The sequence below is a fragment of the Spinacia oleracea genome, chromosome 3 (assembly GCF_020520425.1).
Source record: "Spinacia oleracea cultivar Varoflay chromosome 3, BTI_SOV_V1, whole genome shotgun sequence".
Classification (NCBI taxonomy): domain Eukaryota; kingdom Viridiplantae; phylum Streptophyta; class Magnoliopsida; order Caryophyllales; family Amaranthaceae; genus Spinacia; species Spinacia oleracea.
Window position 1 is genome coordinate 6,007,824 of NC_079489.1, and position 16,230 is coordinate 6,024,053.

The window sequence follows — 16,230 nt, forward strand, 5'->3', positions numbered from 1 at the left end:
GAGCACCCATAAATGTATGAGACACAATTTTTTTTATTCAAATTAGAAATTGAGTTTATTTACGAAACATATATACAAGAAATTGTACCATTAAAGACGGAAATTTCCGTCGTTAAAGGCCAATAATCGTTGATTAACGACGGAATTTCCTGTCACGAACCCGTCATAAAAGGGGGTTGTCGTTAATGGAAAACCTCGTTGTTAACCCGTCGTAAAAGACATTTGCGACGGTTGTTCCCGTCTTTGTTTTGGTTGATATCCCCGTCGTAAAAGGCTTTTAGTGACGGGATTTTTTACCGTCGTTATTAGTTATTAGTTTGTCATTAAAGATACTTATTTTTGTAGTGATAGCTAGCGGTACATGTAGTTTATTAAATTAGCGATAATAGCTCTGTAGCGGTACAACGTCGTTTGCTTTAGAATTTATAGCGGTACATGTCGTTTGTTTAATTAGTGATAAATAGCAGTATAACTATAGCGGTACACGTCATTGACTTTAGAATTTTCGCTTTAATAAGGAAAAAAGTTTCCGAAACTAAAAATATTGAAATAAAAGAAAATAATGCCACATCATCTTTTACTCGCTCATAATATCTTGCAATTAATTAAAAAAAATTACAATTATCATGATTTTATTTGATTTTATCCAAATAGTGATTGAATTAGGTTAATTTGTGTTATCTAAAGTACTATAAATAGAGATACTCTATTTCACTCATGCTTCACCTTCTCTTCTTCTCATCCTTTCTTGTACGTGAAAAAATGGAGAAACTTACCCTAATAATATCGATTTTATGTTTAATTACAATTGTTGATTATGTGGATGCATCACACCAAGATTATCCACACTTGCAGTCTCTCGTAGCGAACCAGGTTGAGTTTGATCGTGCTCATAGAACTGCCTTTCACTTTCAACCACCAAAGCATTGGATTAATGGTAATTTTTTTTTCGTTTTTCATAAATTGGAGTACGTACGTACGTACGTTGTCTCTTCTTTTTATTGAAGAATATTAACTGTTTATTAGATTTGGTTGAAAATTAACAAAAGCTAATTATAATTTGAGGAAATTAATTTAGCCTCGTAATCTAGAGGAAGCATGTATGCTGCAATGTCAGATTAATCTTACGTTGTGCACTAATTGTTTGATATATTGTTTATTATCAAACTTAAGTATGATTTTGCAGTTTTAATTAATCAGCAGTTTTAGGGTTTATTTGATTTTCAATTGGTAATTGACTTTTCATAGAATATATGTAAATACTCTTGATATTGTGTAAAACGGTTATAGTTGATGTATATCTTCATTATCTTCTAATCTTCTATATTAGGTTAGCAGTAGTATATTACGAAGGGCTCTTTTTTTTTTTTTTTTTTTTTTTTTTTAATTTGACATAATATATTACGACGTTATCAAGCAATTATCTTATAATGTACGCTGATCAATTAATACAATCAAGCAATTATCTTATAATAACTTTTTATTTTCAGATTTTGGTGATTAAAGTCAATTTTGTAATTTTGGTTTAAGGATAGATGGAGTACGTTTTAATTGGTTCCTTGTTAATAACTTTGGTTTGCAAATTAACCTTTACAATGATTTTACAATGGCTACAACAATTTTGTAGCTATCTATATAATATATTAAAAGACGTTATGAAAAATGTATATGTGGCACGTAGTACTCCCCCTTTACGCCACATCATCCACTCACCGAGTGTTATGCCATGTCATAGACAACCAAAACTAATGCAATGAGATTCAAACACAAGACCTCATGTGTAGATGATAAGTTTCATTACCATCTTAACCAACCACTAATTGTTGTTTATTTATTCACATTAATTTATAAATAAATGTTAACATAAGTCTAAACACAACTAAATTTTTACATGACATTTTATTTTCTTTGGACTATTTTGAAAAAATTAATAATAATTATAGCATTAAAACAAGAAAAACATGTTGACGTAAACTTTATATATATATAATTTGGTGTTTAATAATTTGAAGAACTTAGTTCCACTAGAAAAAAAAATTATACAAATGGTAAAATGATCTAATTGAAAAATTACTTAGCATGATAATGACGTAGTGTGTCTTTGTAATTGACGAACTTCATGGATGTTTTCACTTTATGAAATACATGTACTTTGGTCAAATTTTGAGCTCAAGAAAAATCTAAAATTTTAAGTATTGAATGTAGTAACCGGGGCATCGCCCGGGCTACACACTAGTTATAATCTTTGAATCATGACTTGGATGTTTAATATTGAATCAAGGCCGTTCATTTAGTAGAAAAAATATAAAATATAATATAAAATTATAAAATATAAAATAAATAATAGTTTTGGAAAAAAAAGAAAATTCAGTAATATCTTGTAAAAAAAGAAAGTTAGTTACTCAACGAGTCAACGTGATCTAGATTTCTTGAGGTTCTGTAATTTTCAAAGTTTAATCAATTAATCTAATTAATTAAAGAGTATGTAAGTAACTACGGAGTAATTTTTTGTTTGAGACCTTAGCTTTTTACCGACTTGAAGTTTGAAGTTCCATTTAAAGAATTCATTTGTATTCTGGTTGTGTTCGAACTACTTCAAAGGATGCACTATTGAGTATTTCGTACGTAGTACAGTATGTTGTTATTATTGGTACAAATTAGAAAAATGGAATACTTCTGGTTGTATTTTTTTTTAATTGTTAATCGTATTACAGATTTATGTTAATATGTTATACGATATACCGTGTATACTCTAAATATTAGGGGTCAAATCTTATGTTAGCACAAGGCACATTAAGAATAAATTTACATTTTTTCATAAGTAGTATTAGGTAAATTTAGCTAAGTGTCTAATATTTTTACCCTCTTTTAACTTGTTTCGCTAACCAACTTTTTTTTCTTTGTATGGTGATGCAATTTTACAACGGTGTAACTCTAAAATAGATCCAAATGGTAAGTTTGCCTCCATTTTGATGAGGAAGTATTTTCGGATATCAGATATGTGTGGGCAAATACATATCATAGTAAAAGACAAAATAAGAAAAATGATAAAAAAGAAATTAAATGGTACTTTTTTAAACAAAAATGGTACTTTTTTTAATTGAATGGTACTTTTTTTTACAGAATGGTACTTTTTTTAACATAAATGGTACTTCCTTTTTTGTCTTTTAGCTATTTGTCTTTTAGCTGATATGTGTGTTGCCACACATATCTGATATCCGAAAAAACAACCTCCCATTTTGATCTTAATTTTATGTTCCATCTTTTCTTTTTATAATATAATTAATATTTAAATATTGGACAGGGCCCATGATGTACAAGGGTTTGTACCATCTCTTTTACCAATATAATCCATGGGGATCTATATGGGGCAACATTGTTTGGGCTCATTCAGTCTCAAAGGATCTAATTAACTGGAAAGCTCTTGAGCCTGCAATTCACGGGTCCGAACCCTTTGACATAAACGGGGTATGGTCCGGTTCTGCTACGATCCTACCCGGTAACCGACCCGCTATACTTTATACGGGCATTACCGCGAACAATGTACAAGTCCAAAATGTTGCATTCCCAGCCAATTTATCAGACCCATACCTCCAAAAATGGGTCAAACCCGTCTACAACCCGATCATCACTCCGGGCCCGGAAATGAACATATCAACATTTCGGGACCCGACCACTGCATGGTGGTCCGGTGGGCATTGGAATATTTTGGTGGGTTCGAGGAGAAAGCATAGGGGGTTAGTATATTTGTATAGGAGTAGGGATTTTAAGACATGGACCAAGGCTAAACACCCCTTACATTCGGTCTCTAAGACGGGTATGTGGGAATGTCCGGATTTTTTTCCCGTTCCAACACAAGGTAAACATGGGTTGGACACTTCTACTATGGGCTCGAACGTGAAGCATGTGTTAAAGGTTAGTCTTGATATTACAAGGTATGAGTACTACACTATTGGAAAATATGATCCTATTATAAATAGGTATTTTCCAGACAATGCTGAAATTGATGGTTGGAATGGGTTAAGGTATGATTATGGTAATTTCTATGCCTCAAAAACGTTCTTTGATTCTGAAAAGGGTCGTAGGATCTTGTGGGGTTGGTCTAATGAATCTTGGACCCCAGACGTGAGTGCCGTTAAAGGTTGGGCTGGAGTTCAGGTAAACTTATATATATTTCAGTCCTACAAACTTGATTCCCTTAATTTAAGCATATATTGTGTATGTTATATGAATATAGTTTTATTGACAATGTAACATTGAATTAGGCTATACCACGTTTGTTATGGTTGGACCCAAGTGGGAAACAATTACTTCAATGGCCAGTTGAGGAAGTGGAAAGACTCAGGGGTAACAAGGTTGAGCTGAAATATCATCACCTCAAGCCAGGAAATAAATTTGAAATCAAAGGCATAACTCCAGCTCAGGTACAAGTCTTAATTAAATCTTTTACGAGTAGTACGTGTAATATGATATCGAATTCCATCGACGAAGTACTACGTACTACATATACTACCTCCGTTTCTAAAAGTTCTTTACGTTTTGGAATATGTGTCTAAATTATGTAAACTTTGACCGTAAGTTCTCACCCTTATATACATCACAACATTACATGTAAGATCTTGTTAAATTGATCTCGGTATGTATTTTCAGAATATCAAACTTTTATAATTTTTTGACCTACGAAATTGGATATATTAGTAGTTAAATATTGCATTGAAGTCCGTGCAAATAGTAACTGTAAAGAATTTTCTTAAACGGAGGTAGTATATAGTATCAAAGACACAATTTAAATTTTGGGTTTGGTTGCAGGCTGACATTGAAGTAGTATTTGAGATCCCAAGTATAGAAAAGGCTGAGGTATTTGACCCGAAGTGGGTGGATCCCCAAGATTTATGCATTCGAATGGGATCAAGTAATCGAGGAGGGGTTGGGCCTTTTGGGCTTCTCGCACTTGCTTCTGATAATTTGGAGGAGTATACTTCTGTGTTTTTCAGAGTTTTCAAGACCCAAAACAACAAACATGTTGTCCTTATGTGCTCCGATTCCTCAAGGTTTTTTTGCTAACCTTTTCCCTTGAAAAAATACATCATTTCATTTTATACCCTTTATTTATTATTTATTAATTAATTATTTTGTCTATTTTAAAGCTCTTCAACGGAAAAGATATTATACAGACCAACATTCGGTGGTTTTGTAGACGTAGATTTGAGTGCAGATAAGAAAATCTCTCTTAGAACTTTGGTAAGTATCCTTGACTCTTAAGTGGTTATATACTTATATATATATTAATGTATGCACAATTTAGAAGGTGGACCATGGTGCACACAGAGCATGGTGCACCTTAAAAATACTAGTATATAATTAAAAGAACATCCGGTTACGTGAAAAGAACATGGATATATATTTTTTATATTCTTAATAAATAGTGAAATAATATGTTATTTTTTATAACAAAAAAGTAAAACATTATATTGCATGTTCTTTTGTCGTAGTGTCATGTTTATGCACATGTGTGCTTTTGGTGCACATGGTGCACCATGCTCACTGTGCACCATGGTCCATAGTCCACGGATTGGTATGTATGTACGAGTTATGTGAAACTTTATAAGATAGTCTTTTTGATGTAATTGGGATGATGTTATGCAGATTGATCACTCCATCTTGGAGAATTTTGGAGCCGGAGGCAAAACATGTATAGTATCCAGGGTATATCCCAACATAGCAATCATGGACAAGGCCCATTTACATGTCTTTAACAACGGTTCGGAAGCCGTTATCGTGGAACATCTCAATGCTTGGAGCATGAAAAGGCCGCGTATGAACAATTAGGTCATTTCTTCAATTCCCCTTAAAATCGTTGGGGAAAAGAATTAATTCGTGTTATTTTTATGCAAATTAAATTAGAGCCTTGGATCATGGTGTGTTATGTTGAGTAGGTTAGGTTGAGTGGGTAATTATGTTTGTCATTAGTTCTTGATTAGAATAGGAGTGTAATTTTTCTCTATTGATCGATAATATTTATGAGTATATGTATGTGACTATATTTTGGATTTTCAATTTATCGTTGAATAAAACGATTTCTATATTAATTATCTCTAACCAAGCATTTGTAGGTTTTAATTTAATTTACGAGACTAGCATATATACATGTATGTCTTTTTCACCAATTTGATAATAATCAACATTTAAGTGACAATATACACTTATGTAAGTTAAGTATCAACGAAAAAGCTTGAGAAAATGAGCTAGTTGTTGCAAATTGCAATGTATGTGTTGGATCCCAAATCATATGGATTTCTTTGGGAATGTTTCTAAAGCAATTGCAATGAAGAAGTAGTATGTTTTTACTTTTTACCATATTTAATTAGGTTTTGGTTTTTGACATATACTAATCCTAGTGTAAAACCGTGGGATTGCATATATTTTGGAGTTTGTTTGGCTTTTCTGGTAAATGAAATAATCTGGCAATTGATTGCATGTATTGTCGCTGATAAGAGATTTTGATAGATCACTTTCGGCAATTGATTTTGGGCCTGATACAAACTTTTTTTGGTGTATCACTGGATGCGGAAAAGCACATAAAATAGGCACAAAACATATAACCCTAGTCTAGAATAACAGATACCGAAAGGGTAAGGGCTCGACCGATTAAAGACATTATTCTAACAGTAATAGTTTGGTTATAGTATACAATTTAGTTTTTTTTTTTTTTTTAAAAATCAGGTGTTGGATTTTTAGCCGGTAGTAGATTCCTATGCACATTTGCAGTCCTTGTTAGAATTCGCCAATTTAACAGTCAAAGACAGGTTAATTATTAATGCCGGTTACTAAATCAATTTTTGGTGTGCCAAAATCACTATCACACAGTTTACACTCGGGCATTATTATAATACGAAGAATTTCATTTACAGTGTGACAGACTCTATTTTAGAAAACGACTATCAGCAGGAAAAACTCAACCATTGAATTCAAACAGAAAATCATTTCAATTGATCTAACTCCTGTTACAACACAGGTAATTTAGAAGATGAAATTAAGCAATCTTCAAGCTCACTACAATGTCGCCACCAGTTTAATTATCTCCCAAAGATTAACTAATTAACACACGCATACACATCAACTCACACCCTTTAAAATCCAGATCAAAATCATCTAAGATTGTTCCTTTGTTTGCAGAATTTGAAGTTTTCCCGTAGCAACGTCTCGCTCATTATGAGCAGTTTCTTGGGAAGAGGGATTATTGGTTGTTTTAGAAGTACCAATCACCCACAAAGTATAAGAGATTAGGCCAAAAACAGTGCTAATTATGCACCAAAGTGCATCTCCAAGGAAGTATTTCTCATTGCCTACGTTACAATCTTCGCCATTTTTACCAGGATAAGCTTTTGCTAAATAGCTTCTATTGTTGAGCAATGCTGTGTACATTAGTCCAACGAATGCAATCACAAAGGCTAACCTGCATTTGTAGAATACAGAAGTTTCAATCAATTTGCTACGATAATTAGTAGGAAAATTCTTTGCTTAAAGTCATTTTATGTCACAGTTTTTAAAACTTTTTTTTGTAAGAAGACACCTTTTAATGAACACACCTTAAGTTCGAATTCCTGCCAACAATCAGACTTCTGGGCATTTACTTCAACTATGTGCATCTAAAGATGGTTTAGGGCCGGGCCGGGCCGAAGCCTGACATGAAAAACCCGATACAGCCCAGCAACGAACAAGAAATCATGGGCCGTGAGCCGGATTTGGCTCACATTTTTATGGAAAAAATACAACTCGACCAGACACGACAAAGCCACTAAATTCAGTAAAATTAGGCTCAGCCACGACAGCCGGCCCGAAACAAAGGCCCGTGTGCCCGGAATGGGCCTAATGCCTTAATTTGAAATTTCCAGCCCAGCCCGATGCAGAGTATAATTTAAGTGGGTCGCGCCGTTCAAGCTCCGGCATATGGGCTCGGCCAAAGCCCGACCCGGCCCATCCATCTGTATGTGCATCTGTTACTAAGTTAATTGCTAATAGTATATACACGCATATCATTATGTGTTATTTTTTTTTTGACGTATGATACACAAAATTGTTTTTTTTGACATAGGATACACAAAATTGTAGTAGTAATTTATTTACCAGGAACAAATAAAGAAGAGTAGTGAGGTTATAACAGTACAACGAGCAGAAAAGCGTTGTCCGCAGCAGCAGAAACATTTAGTAGTAACTCGTATTACAATCTGCATAGCTAGCAGAAACAGTGCAGCCACTACGCCAAGACCAACTGACGGACTACTTGGATATACACATAACCCATTTCGTTTCACAACATCTTTTTCCTGCACAAATCAGAGTTGAATTATGGCAAAAATTTCTGGAAAAAACCATATTTGATAAAGTATACTAGACATTAATCGAAAACTCGAAGAGATTTTACCTTAATCCTTGTGGCATAAGCAATAAAACTGAAAGCTACTGCGAATGCTCCAAGAAGAAAGGCAGCTACAGGCACCAGAACTGCATTTCTTTGAATCATGTTGATCGATCTTTTTCGAGGTTTAGATGTGATTATAGGATTGAATCGAAACGGCTATGAAATGAGTATGAGTTTGATGGCTATGTAGTTATAGTTATGGGGGACTGAGAAAGAGTTGGTGCCATAGGTAAGACTGACAATATGGAAAGGTATATGGACAATGGTACCTACCAAGTCAAGGCATATGTTCTACTTAGCTTGAAACTTAATTTAAGTATATCTTTGTCTAATTTGGCTAGATAATAGCAATTATAATAATACATTATGGTGGGAATCAATGTTAGTTCTTTTGATTAATCTTTGACGGCTGTCTATGTTGGTACAAATGCACTTCCAGATAAAGATGAGTGTGGACCGGGTCAGGTCGGTCCATGGCCCAACTCGAACCGAAATAGCACGAGCAAAAAGTCGTAGGGCAGGTCTGGGCCACATTGTCTGGAAAGCACAACAAGGCCCGACACTACAAAACATGCTAAATATAGTAAAGTTAGGCTTAAGCACAACGACCAGACCCAGCCCGACATGAAGGGCCCCCGTGTACCTAGGCACTATTATGGAAATTTCAACCCGGCCCGGCCAGATATACATAGTGGGCTTGGCATGGGCTGTCTGTCAGAAGCCCAACCCAGCCCGGCCCACGACCATCTTTACTTCCAGGAGCTGAATACAGATTCCTTGTTCTGAGAAACTTGTAACAAGTGACTCCAGATGATCCTGCTTTCGTTGTGCTAAATTAAACATTCACACGCTTCGGCCTTCACATTCTCTTTAAAAATTAGCTACATACAGTATGAAACAGGTTACAAAAAAATAATGGAAGAGAAAGTTGCAGCTAATATTGAACTTTATTCCTGTACTTGTTCCTTAAAACAGACAGTCTTCTCTGAACAGGGAACTTTTCTTGCTTCTTTCCTAATTTATCTAGGTAAAACAAAATTTTCTTCAGGGTTGTCATTACTTCTTCACTCTCAAAACCAAACTCTTTCTCTTGGATTCTGAGCACCCTCTTCAGGAGCTCCAGCAACTCGCCATCGTCTTCTCCTGATCTGGTCTGTATTGACACTAGGCAGTCTAGAGCCTCCCCTGAAATACCAGAATAATAAAGGGAAATATAAAATTATTTGGCCAACGGACAGCAAATGTGAGGAACACGCAGAAAATTGCAGACAAATTTCTGTGGTCATGAGTCATGACCAATAATAAATTGATCGTAAATGATAACTTTCAAATATCAGACTTATTAAGGAAAGGATTCTACATATCACTCATAATTTGAGGAGATTCAATAGAAGATGTGGTGGACGGATAGTCTCGGACCACCAAGACTTTTCAGTTAAAAGGGGGGGTTTGAACAGAAACATACGGAGTAAATGGTTTTGCGGATCTACAACTGCTTAAGGGAGTCATTGTTCAAGGGGTAAACCAAAGATGGGCTATAGCTAAAGATGGGTGTGGGCCGGCCCAAACTGACCCGGGATGAAAAAAGCACGCCCGGCACGAGAATGAAGTCATGGGCCTGGGCCGCATTTTTTGGAAAAAGCATGACAAGGCACGGCGCGACTCGACTCGGCATAGCAAAGCACGTTAAATTTAGTAAAATTAGGCTTAGGCATGGCGGCCCGTGGGTTTTGGACAGGCCTGGGCCATGTTTTGAAATTTTCGGCCTGGCACGGCCTGGTTCGATGCAGAGTGGGCTTGGCGTGGATCGGGGCCATTCAGGACCATGGGCAGTGGGCCCAGCCCAAAGCCCGGCCCACAGCAACCTTTAGCTACAGCTAGTGATAGACAAATCATCTGCGGAACACAGGTCATAACTATAAGAGGGTATGATCTTTACCACAGACTCCTCCAAAATCTAAGGAGGATAAAGGAACTTACCAACTGGAAGGGATTCTTCTCCAAATGCTTTCTCACGGATGCGCAAAACTTCAACGGCAAGTCTTTCAGCTTCTTTGTCCCGTTTTAAGTTGAAGAGGGTAACCGCAAGATGCAGCATAGGAAAGGTGATGGATGGATCATCCGGGCCAGCGGACTTCATCATGACCCGCAAAGATATCCTGAGTAAGCGCTCTGCTTCTACATAGTTCTTTGAGAAAGAATAGGAGGTTGCAAGATTTATGAATTGGGTGGCCAAGCTAGGGTGATCTTTTCCTTTAAACTTCTCCGTGATCACCAAGCTCTCTTCCAATAGTTCTCTGCCTTCGTTACCTCTGAAAACCACACCAAAGTAAATTAACAAATGCAGCTCAAAAAGCAAGGCGAAAGATGACAGGAGAAGAGTTTTCCTATACATATAACTGTATAACAGCAGCACTGAAGTTTTTTAAGTAGAATTCAAAAGAAGAATTTACCTCTTCAATAAATTAACTTAATCTTTAGATTTCGGTGAGTATTTCCAAGTTATCAATGGTTATTAGTCTTATCACTTCAGAATTTCTTGACTTAAACCATCCATTAGGGGGTAAGTGAAGTGACCCTAATCAGGCCTGATGTCATATACACAGGATCTAAGTTCTAGTTTGTTAACAAAAAGTTTCTTTCTTGCTCACAAAATAAAGCAAATGACTTATGATACGGAGTAGTGAGAATTCTGGTAGTGGTTTCCCGAGTTGCAAGTCCAACAATACCTTCCGACAATATGAAGTAATTCGGCTAAATCTAGCCTCATCTTCTCCATCATGTTGTCATCCAACGCAATGTATTTTGAATCCCTAATGACCTGAAGAGCTTTTCTATATAACTGAATGGCTTCATCTGCATTCCCTGTAAGACACAACAGAATGAAAGCCTTTGTAATCAACCCATTAGACAGCTTGTAGTCTAAGGACTTGTTTGGTTGACATGGGAATTTAATTCCTATAGGAAATTGTAATATAAGGGAAATTACTCCTCTTGTTACATTCATGGGAATTTAAAGTTTTTATGTTGCAACAGGAGGCACAGGAGCAGTTGCATACAAATATGGTAACATGATACCACATATGAAAGTTAGAACAGTATCTCTATATTAAACAGGCCACTGTACTAACCTTGAGCACATTTCACATGGGCAAGGGAGCAAAGAGCCATGCCAGCCCTTCCATCAGTTTCTCCATGTAACCTTGAATACAGATTCAAAATCCTGCAAAATTTGGAAATATTGGCGTCAAAAACAAGTGAGTAATTTGTCAGATACAAAGAAAATGCGAGATATAAGTATATAACGGAACCTGGTAAAAGGAATTTCTGCTTCATTAGGCTTCTCTTGACTGAGTAGGAGATTGCCAAGTCCAGACAAAGGTAACACAAGGTCAATGCTACCAACACCATGACTTGACTCCACAATAGTAATTACAGTTTGGTAGATTTCTACAGCTTCTGCAGCTCTTCCAGCTGAACCAAGATGTTTAGCCATTCCCAACAGTGGCGTGACAAGAAAGATACTTTGGCTGCCTATTGAAGACATTCAAGCATAACATTACGTTAGCTGTTGTTTTTTTCAGCTAATCAAGGCTCGTCCTACTTTTCAAAGTCGAAGTGAAAGGCTTCTTTTGTTATTCTACAAACAGTTGAAGGTCATCAAATAGTATTTCTTTGTTTGTTTGTTTGTTTTTTACGTTTTAGAAGTCTGATGACCATCACAACACACAGGCTGCTAATAAAATGTAAGACAGTTAGACAGCAGAGAAATGAACAAAGTAGATGCTAACTTGTGAAATCGTGGCATTTTGGTCCTAAGTAAAAATAACATCTGAGAAAAGGGTCATACTATAACAGTATCTAAACATGTTTTTCCTTCATTTGCTATTCTGTTCTTGTCCCCCTCGAGAACCGCACGATACAAACAGCAATAAGCATACTGTAATTTAAAATGCATAATATTACAAAGACAGCAAATGCAGCCAAGAAATTCTTGAGATACTGTTGTGCACCTAGTGCATGCAAGATGAGCTGATTACAAAATGGTTTTGAATAAGCATATTAGCACCAAGTAGAACTGTAGAAGTTTAAGAAATTAAGAATCAGACTGACCATGTAAGTTCTCCAATATTTTCAGAGCCCTGTGATACACAAGCATCGACTTCTCAGATTTTCCCAATGATGAATACATGCTTCCCATGTGTATAAGTACTGAATCCAGTAACATTTCATCATCATTCAAATTATCAACAATCTTGCTCATCTGCCAAATCAAGTAATCAATTAGAATCTTAAACAACTAGACGACTAGTAGTATATAAAAAGAATCTCCAACAGATGTTGCACCATAAGACATACAAACTTCATGGATTCATTATCCGTTCATATAACAATTGAGGAATATAATTGTATAAGCCATTAACCCCAATAAGTAAGGTGGCACTTGGAATCTGGAAACTATTGTTCTAAAGATCACAGGAAAGCACAGCTGAATCTGTTTACTAATTACTATTATACATGAAATATAAATGATCACTGGTAACTTTTCAACTGAGGTTAAAAGAAAGGCTAGGAAGGATAGTGACTTCAGTTGCTAGACAGTATGGTTCACCTAATCTGGCTCGTGCTATCATGCAAACCATTGTCTACACATCTCGGGCATATGTATAAGTGAAGATCTCATGATAATGGAGACATAATATAGAGAAAAACATAAACAATTATTCAAGATTCAACTATGAAGTATAATTGACTGTACATGATTTTGGGAGAATCATTGTCTTGGGACATGAAGTTCTCTTAGCTGAGCAATATATTAGTATGAACATTTTAAATTCAGATCAAAGTTTTAAAAGCTGTAACTCAAATTTAACAAAAGAGAGAGATCCAAGAAATCACCATATCTAACAACGATTCAACCATCTTCGAGTCACCAAGAGCTATGTATCCTAAAGCAATGATATCAAGAATTGCAGCTTCTTCTACGCCTGAAAATCCTGCATCCAATTGCTCTTCCACTGCTTGATAATTTGCTTGAAGTAAATCTGCGGCATCACTTCTCTTCCCTGTTGAAATTAAAGTTTTGACTTCGTCAAATAACTCTTGTAGATGCTTCTCAAAATCATTTGCAGTGTTCAAGGAGTGACTTGAGCTATCAAGCATAGTGTCAGACCTGTCAAAAACACATATTTAAATAGTGACTATGCCAACAGAAACTTGCCATTGCCGTTCTTTCCATGCTATGTGGCCTAGCGCCAATAACTGGCAAAAGTTTTTCAGATTCTTCTTCATAAATAGCAAAGTTAGACTAGCAGGAGTACATCAGAAGAAGAGGCAGAAGGACCAGAGAGAATGGGTGCAGAGCCCGTCCATCAATGTTTAACTCTAATACGGAAGGTCCTCCTAAAAATGGCTAAAATGTAAACCTTCTGGTCTCATCAAGTAGTGTGCCTACCTGTTTGTTTGCAAAAAATAGGGTTCTATCTCTGAGTTGCAAATAATATTCTAACTAGGAGGAGGCTTTTCTCATACAGAAGAACAAAGTAATTCATTAATTTGAGGTTCACATATGATATGTCATTTTATCTTCCTGTCTTTTTGAGGTTCAGAAATTGGGGTCAATGGGTTTACTATATACATAAGTGTACTGACATGAAACGCTTAAGCAAAAGAACCACACCGTTCATAATCACTCTACTATGGATTAAATGGGGGTATCAACTTACAAACCCAACATAGCTACGTCTATTGGAATCTCTCTCGCAACAAGTATGATTATCAGTTAGTCACATATACTGGAGTCTATTAGCAACAAAAGGACATCAAAACACTTAGGGTGCGTTTGGTTGGGGGTAATAATCAAAGGGAATGAGAATGAGAGGATATCATTCCCTTTGTTGTTGTTTGTTATGCCTATTTTTTCATTCCCTTTGCCCTTTTTTATTATTGAGTTTACCCCAAAACCTTCTACACTCATTCCAACCTCCCCCCCTCACTTTCCCATTCCTTTCCCCTCTTCACTTCCCCACCCCCTCTCTCCCTCCTCTAAGTCTCTACCCCCGCCGCAACCAGACCGTTCACCGCCAACCCACAACCAGACCACTACCATCTCTACCGCTGCCGCCAGACCGTTCACCGCCACCAGTGTCCACCGCCGTCACCGCCGTCAGACCATCCATCGGTGCGTGCAAAACCTTCCACAGCCACTTCGGCTTCCTAGTCCGGAAGATCCACCACCTACCATCTCCGTCCATAGCCGCTCGAGCTTCACCCATTAATAGCGCCGCCGGAGTATGTTTGTGGTATGAAAGTTTGGAATTTCTGGGATTGTAACACTTCAATTTCTTTTGAAATTTATGCCGTACATTTCCCCCTTTTGTTCAAGCACTAGCATCTTGAGGTTACAATTTCTTATAAATTGACATTACCTGGATTGTCGATTATGGTTAGAGCAATTACTATGACTGAAAATTATGATAGCAATTACTCTGTGAAATACTTCATTTTTGGGTATATGGACAGCATCTTTGTGTTGTTGGAGAAGAAGATAACCCAAACAATATTCTAAATCAAAGGGATTCATTCCCATTCTCTTTCTTTCCCTTTGTTGATTCCATTCCCTTTACCCTCTGCGAACCAAACGCCCCCTTAATTCTCGCTCCTCAGGTATGGAATGCCCCATAAAACCTCCATTCACTTTCCTTCATCCTAGAACATTTTATACATAATTCATAACTTCATCACATTATAGTTAACTCCACACAATGTTAAGATCAAGGTTTTTCACACATAAGAAATTATTGGTGATCCAAGTACAAACCTTTTGTAAGACACATGCCTTTGAAAATGCGGAACAATAGAACCACGCCCATTTCCCGATTCAATTCCACTATACATTCTTGGTGATCCAATCTCACAACACACCTTAGAAGAGTGTAGACTCACAACGGTAAGACGAGGCACTGCATAAAGCTTGACCTCACGTTTCGGGTGCTCGAAATGGACAGGAAAGCATGCCACACATTTCAAATTGGGATGGAAGCATACATAATTCATCCTGCAAATTTAACATAGCATTACTTTCAGATTAAAAAAAATGGACACCCAGCAAGTGTATTTACTCTATTATGAGAAAAATCTCAAGCAAACCAACAAGGATGAATGTATATACATACAGGCAATCAAAATTAATTAGGTCATTCTTTATTCACCCACCAATGTTCTAAATGAGTAAATGTCGGTTTGCTAATTTCAATCCAAATATCTTTCACAATTGAATTCCATAAATTGGAATATGGGTATTTGAATTTGAAAATAAACTGGAGAAATTCAATTTTAAAAAAAAAAAAAAATTAAAAAAAGCTCGACAATTGTTTCTTTTATATGGGGTTTTGGGAAAAGAAGGAAGATAAAACCACTAAATTAACGAATTTTAAACTTGACCCATTAACAATTCCAACTAATACAATATAATCAGAGTAAAATACAAGATTTCAGCTCAACAAATTGGAGAAAGTTCTACCTTTGAAGCTCGGAAATATACAGAGAATTATGAAGAAATAAATAAATAAATAAATTAATTTAGGTAAAGAAACCAGCTATATATAAATGTGAGTGACAGGAAGAAAAACCTGCGAGTATAAGAGGATGAAGGAATAAGGGCAGCTGCCATTGGAGCAGTGAAGCGCAGCAACTCAGCAAAGCCAGAGAGAGAGAAAGAGATAGAAGGTCAAGTCTTCAAGTGGTTGTTGCGCCGCTGGGCTATTGAGGACTTGACCAGTTGGCCTTGAGCCCTTGAAGAGTGGTTA

The 16,230-nt window shown here is 36.3% G+C and overlaps 3 protein-coding genes across 4 annotated transcripts; 1 reads left to right on the forward strand and 2 right to left on the reverse strand.

Annotated features, from left to right (window-relative positions):
- The first annotated feature begins 3,304 nt into the window (after positions 1-3,304).
- Positions 3,305-6,099, forward strand: LOC110783034 (beta-fructofuranosidase, insoluble isoenzyme 1). The gene is made up of 5 exons (XM_021987330.2): positions 3,305-4,158; positions 4,266-4,424; positions 4,810-5,051; positions 5,148-5,241; positions 5,647-6,099. The coding sequence occupies exons 1-5, from the start codon at positions 3,310-3,312 to the stop codon at positions 5,827-5,829; spliced, it is 1,527 nt and encodes a 508-aa protein (XP_021843022.2). The 5' UTR covers positions 3,305-3,309; the 3' UTR covers positions 5,830-6,099.
- Positions 6,100-6,854: 755 nt separating this feature from the next.
- Positions 6,855-8,710, reverse strand: LOC110783035 (uncharacterized). Its single transcript, XM_021987331.2, has 3 exons — positions 8,426-8,710; positions 8,128-8,327; positions 6,855-7,456 (listed from the first exon to the last, which is right to left on the reverse strand). Exons 1-3 carry the CDS (start codon positions 8,522-8,524, stop codon positions 7,153-7,155), a joined length of 603 nt encoding a protein of 200 aa, XP_021843023.1. The 5' UTR covers positions 8,525-8,710; the 3' UTR covers positions 6,855-7,152.
- Positions 8,711-9,242: 532 nt separating this feature from the next.
- On the reverse strand, positions 9,243-16,213 carry LOC110783137 (uncharacterized). 2 transcript variants are annotated; one of them, XM_021987439.2, is made up of 9 exons: positions 16,054-16,213; positions 15,243-15,479; positions 13,322-13,595; positions 12,536-12,686; positions 11,734-11,956; positions 11,554-11,645; positions 11,152-11,287; positions 10,403-10,734; positions 9,243-9,607 (listed from the first exon to the last, which is right to left on the reverse strand). In XM_021987439.2, the coding sequence occupies exons 1-9, from the start codon at positions 16,092-16,094 to the stop codon at positions 9,357-9,359; spliced, it is 1,737 nt and encodes a 578-aa protein (XP_021843131.1). In that variant the 5' UTR covers positions 16,095-16,213; the 3' UTR covers positions 9,243-9,356. The 2 variants fall into 2 exon arrangements, with proteins under 2 accessions (XP_021843131.1, XP_021843132.1); XM_021987440.2 differs by lacking the exon at positions 16,054-16,213 and having other exon boundaries at positions 13,322-13,488; positions 15,243-15,440.
- Between the last annotated feature and the right edge of the window lie 17 nt (positions 16,214-16,230).

Excerpts from the sequence above, each read along its gene's own strand:
- LOC110783034 (XM_021987330.2), top strand. The coding sequence starts at position 3,310 with ATGATGTACAAGGGTTTGTACCATCTCTTTTACCAATATAATCCATGG. Across the intron at positions 4,425-4,809 it reads AAGGCATAACTCCAGCTCAG|GCTGACATTGAAGTAGTATT; the intron begins GTACAAGTCTTA and ends GTTTGGTTGCAG. Across the intron at positions 5,242-5,646 it reads AAATCTCTCTTAGAACTTTG|ATTGATCACTCCATCTTGGA; the intron begins GTAAGTATCCTT and ends GATGTTATGCAG.
- LOC110783035 (XM_021987331.2), bottom strand. The coding sequence starts at position 8,524 with ATGATTCAAAGAAATGCAGTTCTGGTGCCTGTAGCTGCCTTTCTTCTT. Across the intron at positions 8,328-8,425 it reads CTTATGCCACAAGGATTAAG|GAAAAAGATGTTGTGAAACG; the intron begins GTAAAATCTCTT and ends TGATTTGTGCAG. Across the intron at positions 7,457-8,127 it reads CTCTTCTTTATTTGTTCCTG|GTTAGCCTTTGTGATTGCAT; the intron begins GTAAATAAATTA and ends CTACAAATGCAG.
- LOC110783137 (XM_021987439.2), bottom strand. The coding sequence starts at position 16,094 with ATGGCAGCTGCCCTTATTCCTTCATCCTCTTATACTCGCAG. Across the intron at positions 15,480-16,053 it reads TCATCCTCTTATACTCGCAG|GATGAATTATGTATGCTTCC; the intron begins GTTTTTCTTCCT and ends TTAAATTTGCAG. Across the intron at positions 10,735-11,151 it reads TTACTTCATATTGTCGGAAG|AGGTAACGAAGGCAGAGAAC; the intron begins GTATTGTTGGAC and ends TGTGGTTTTCAG.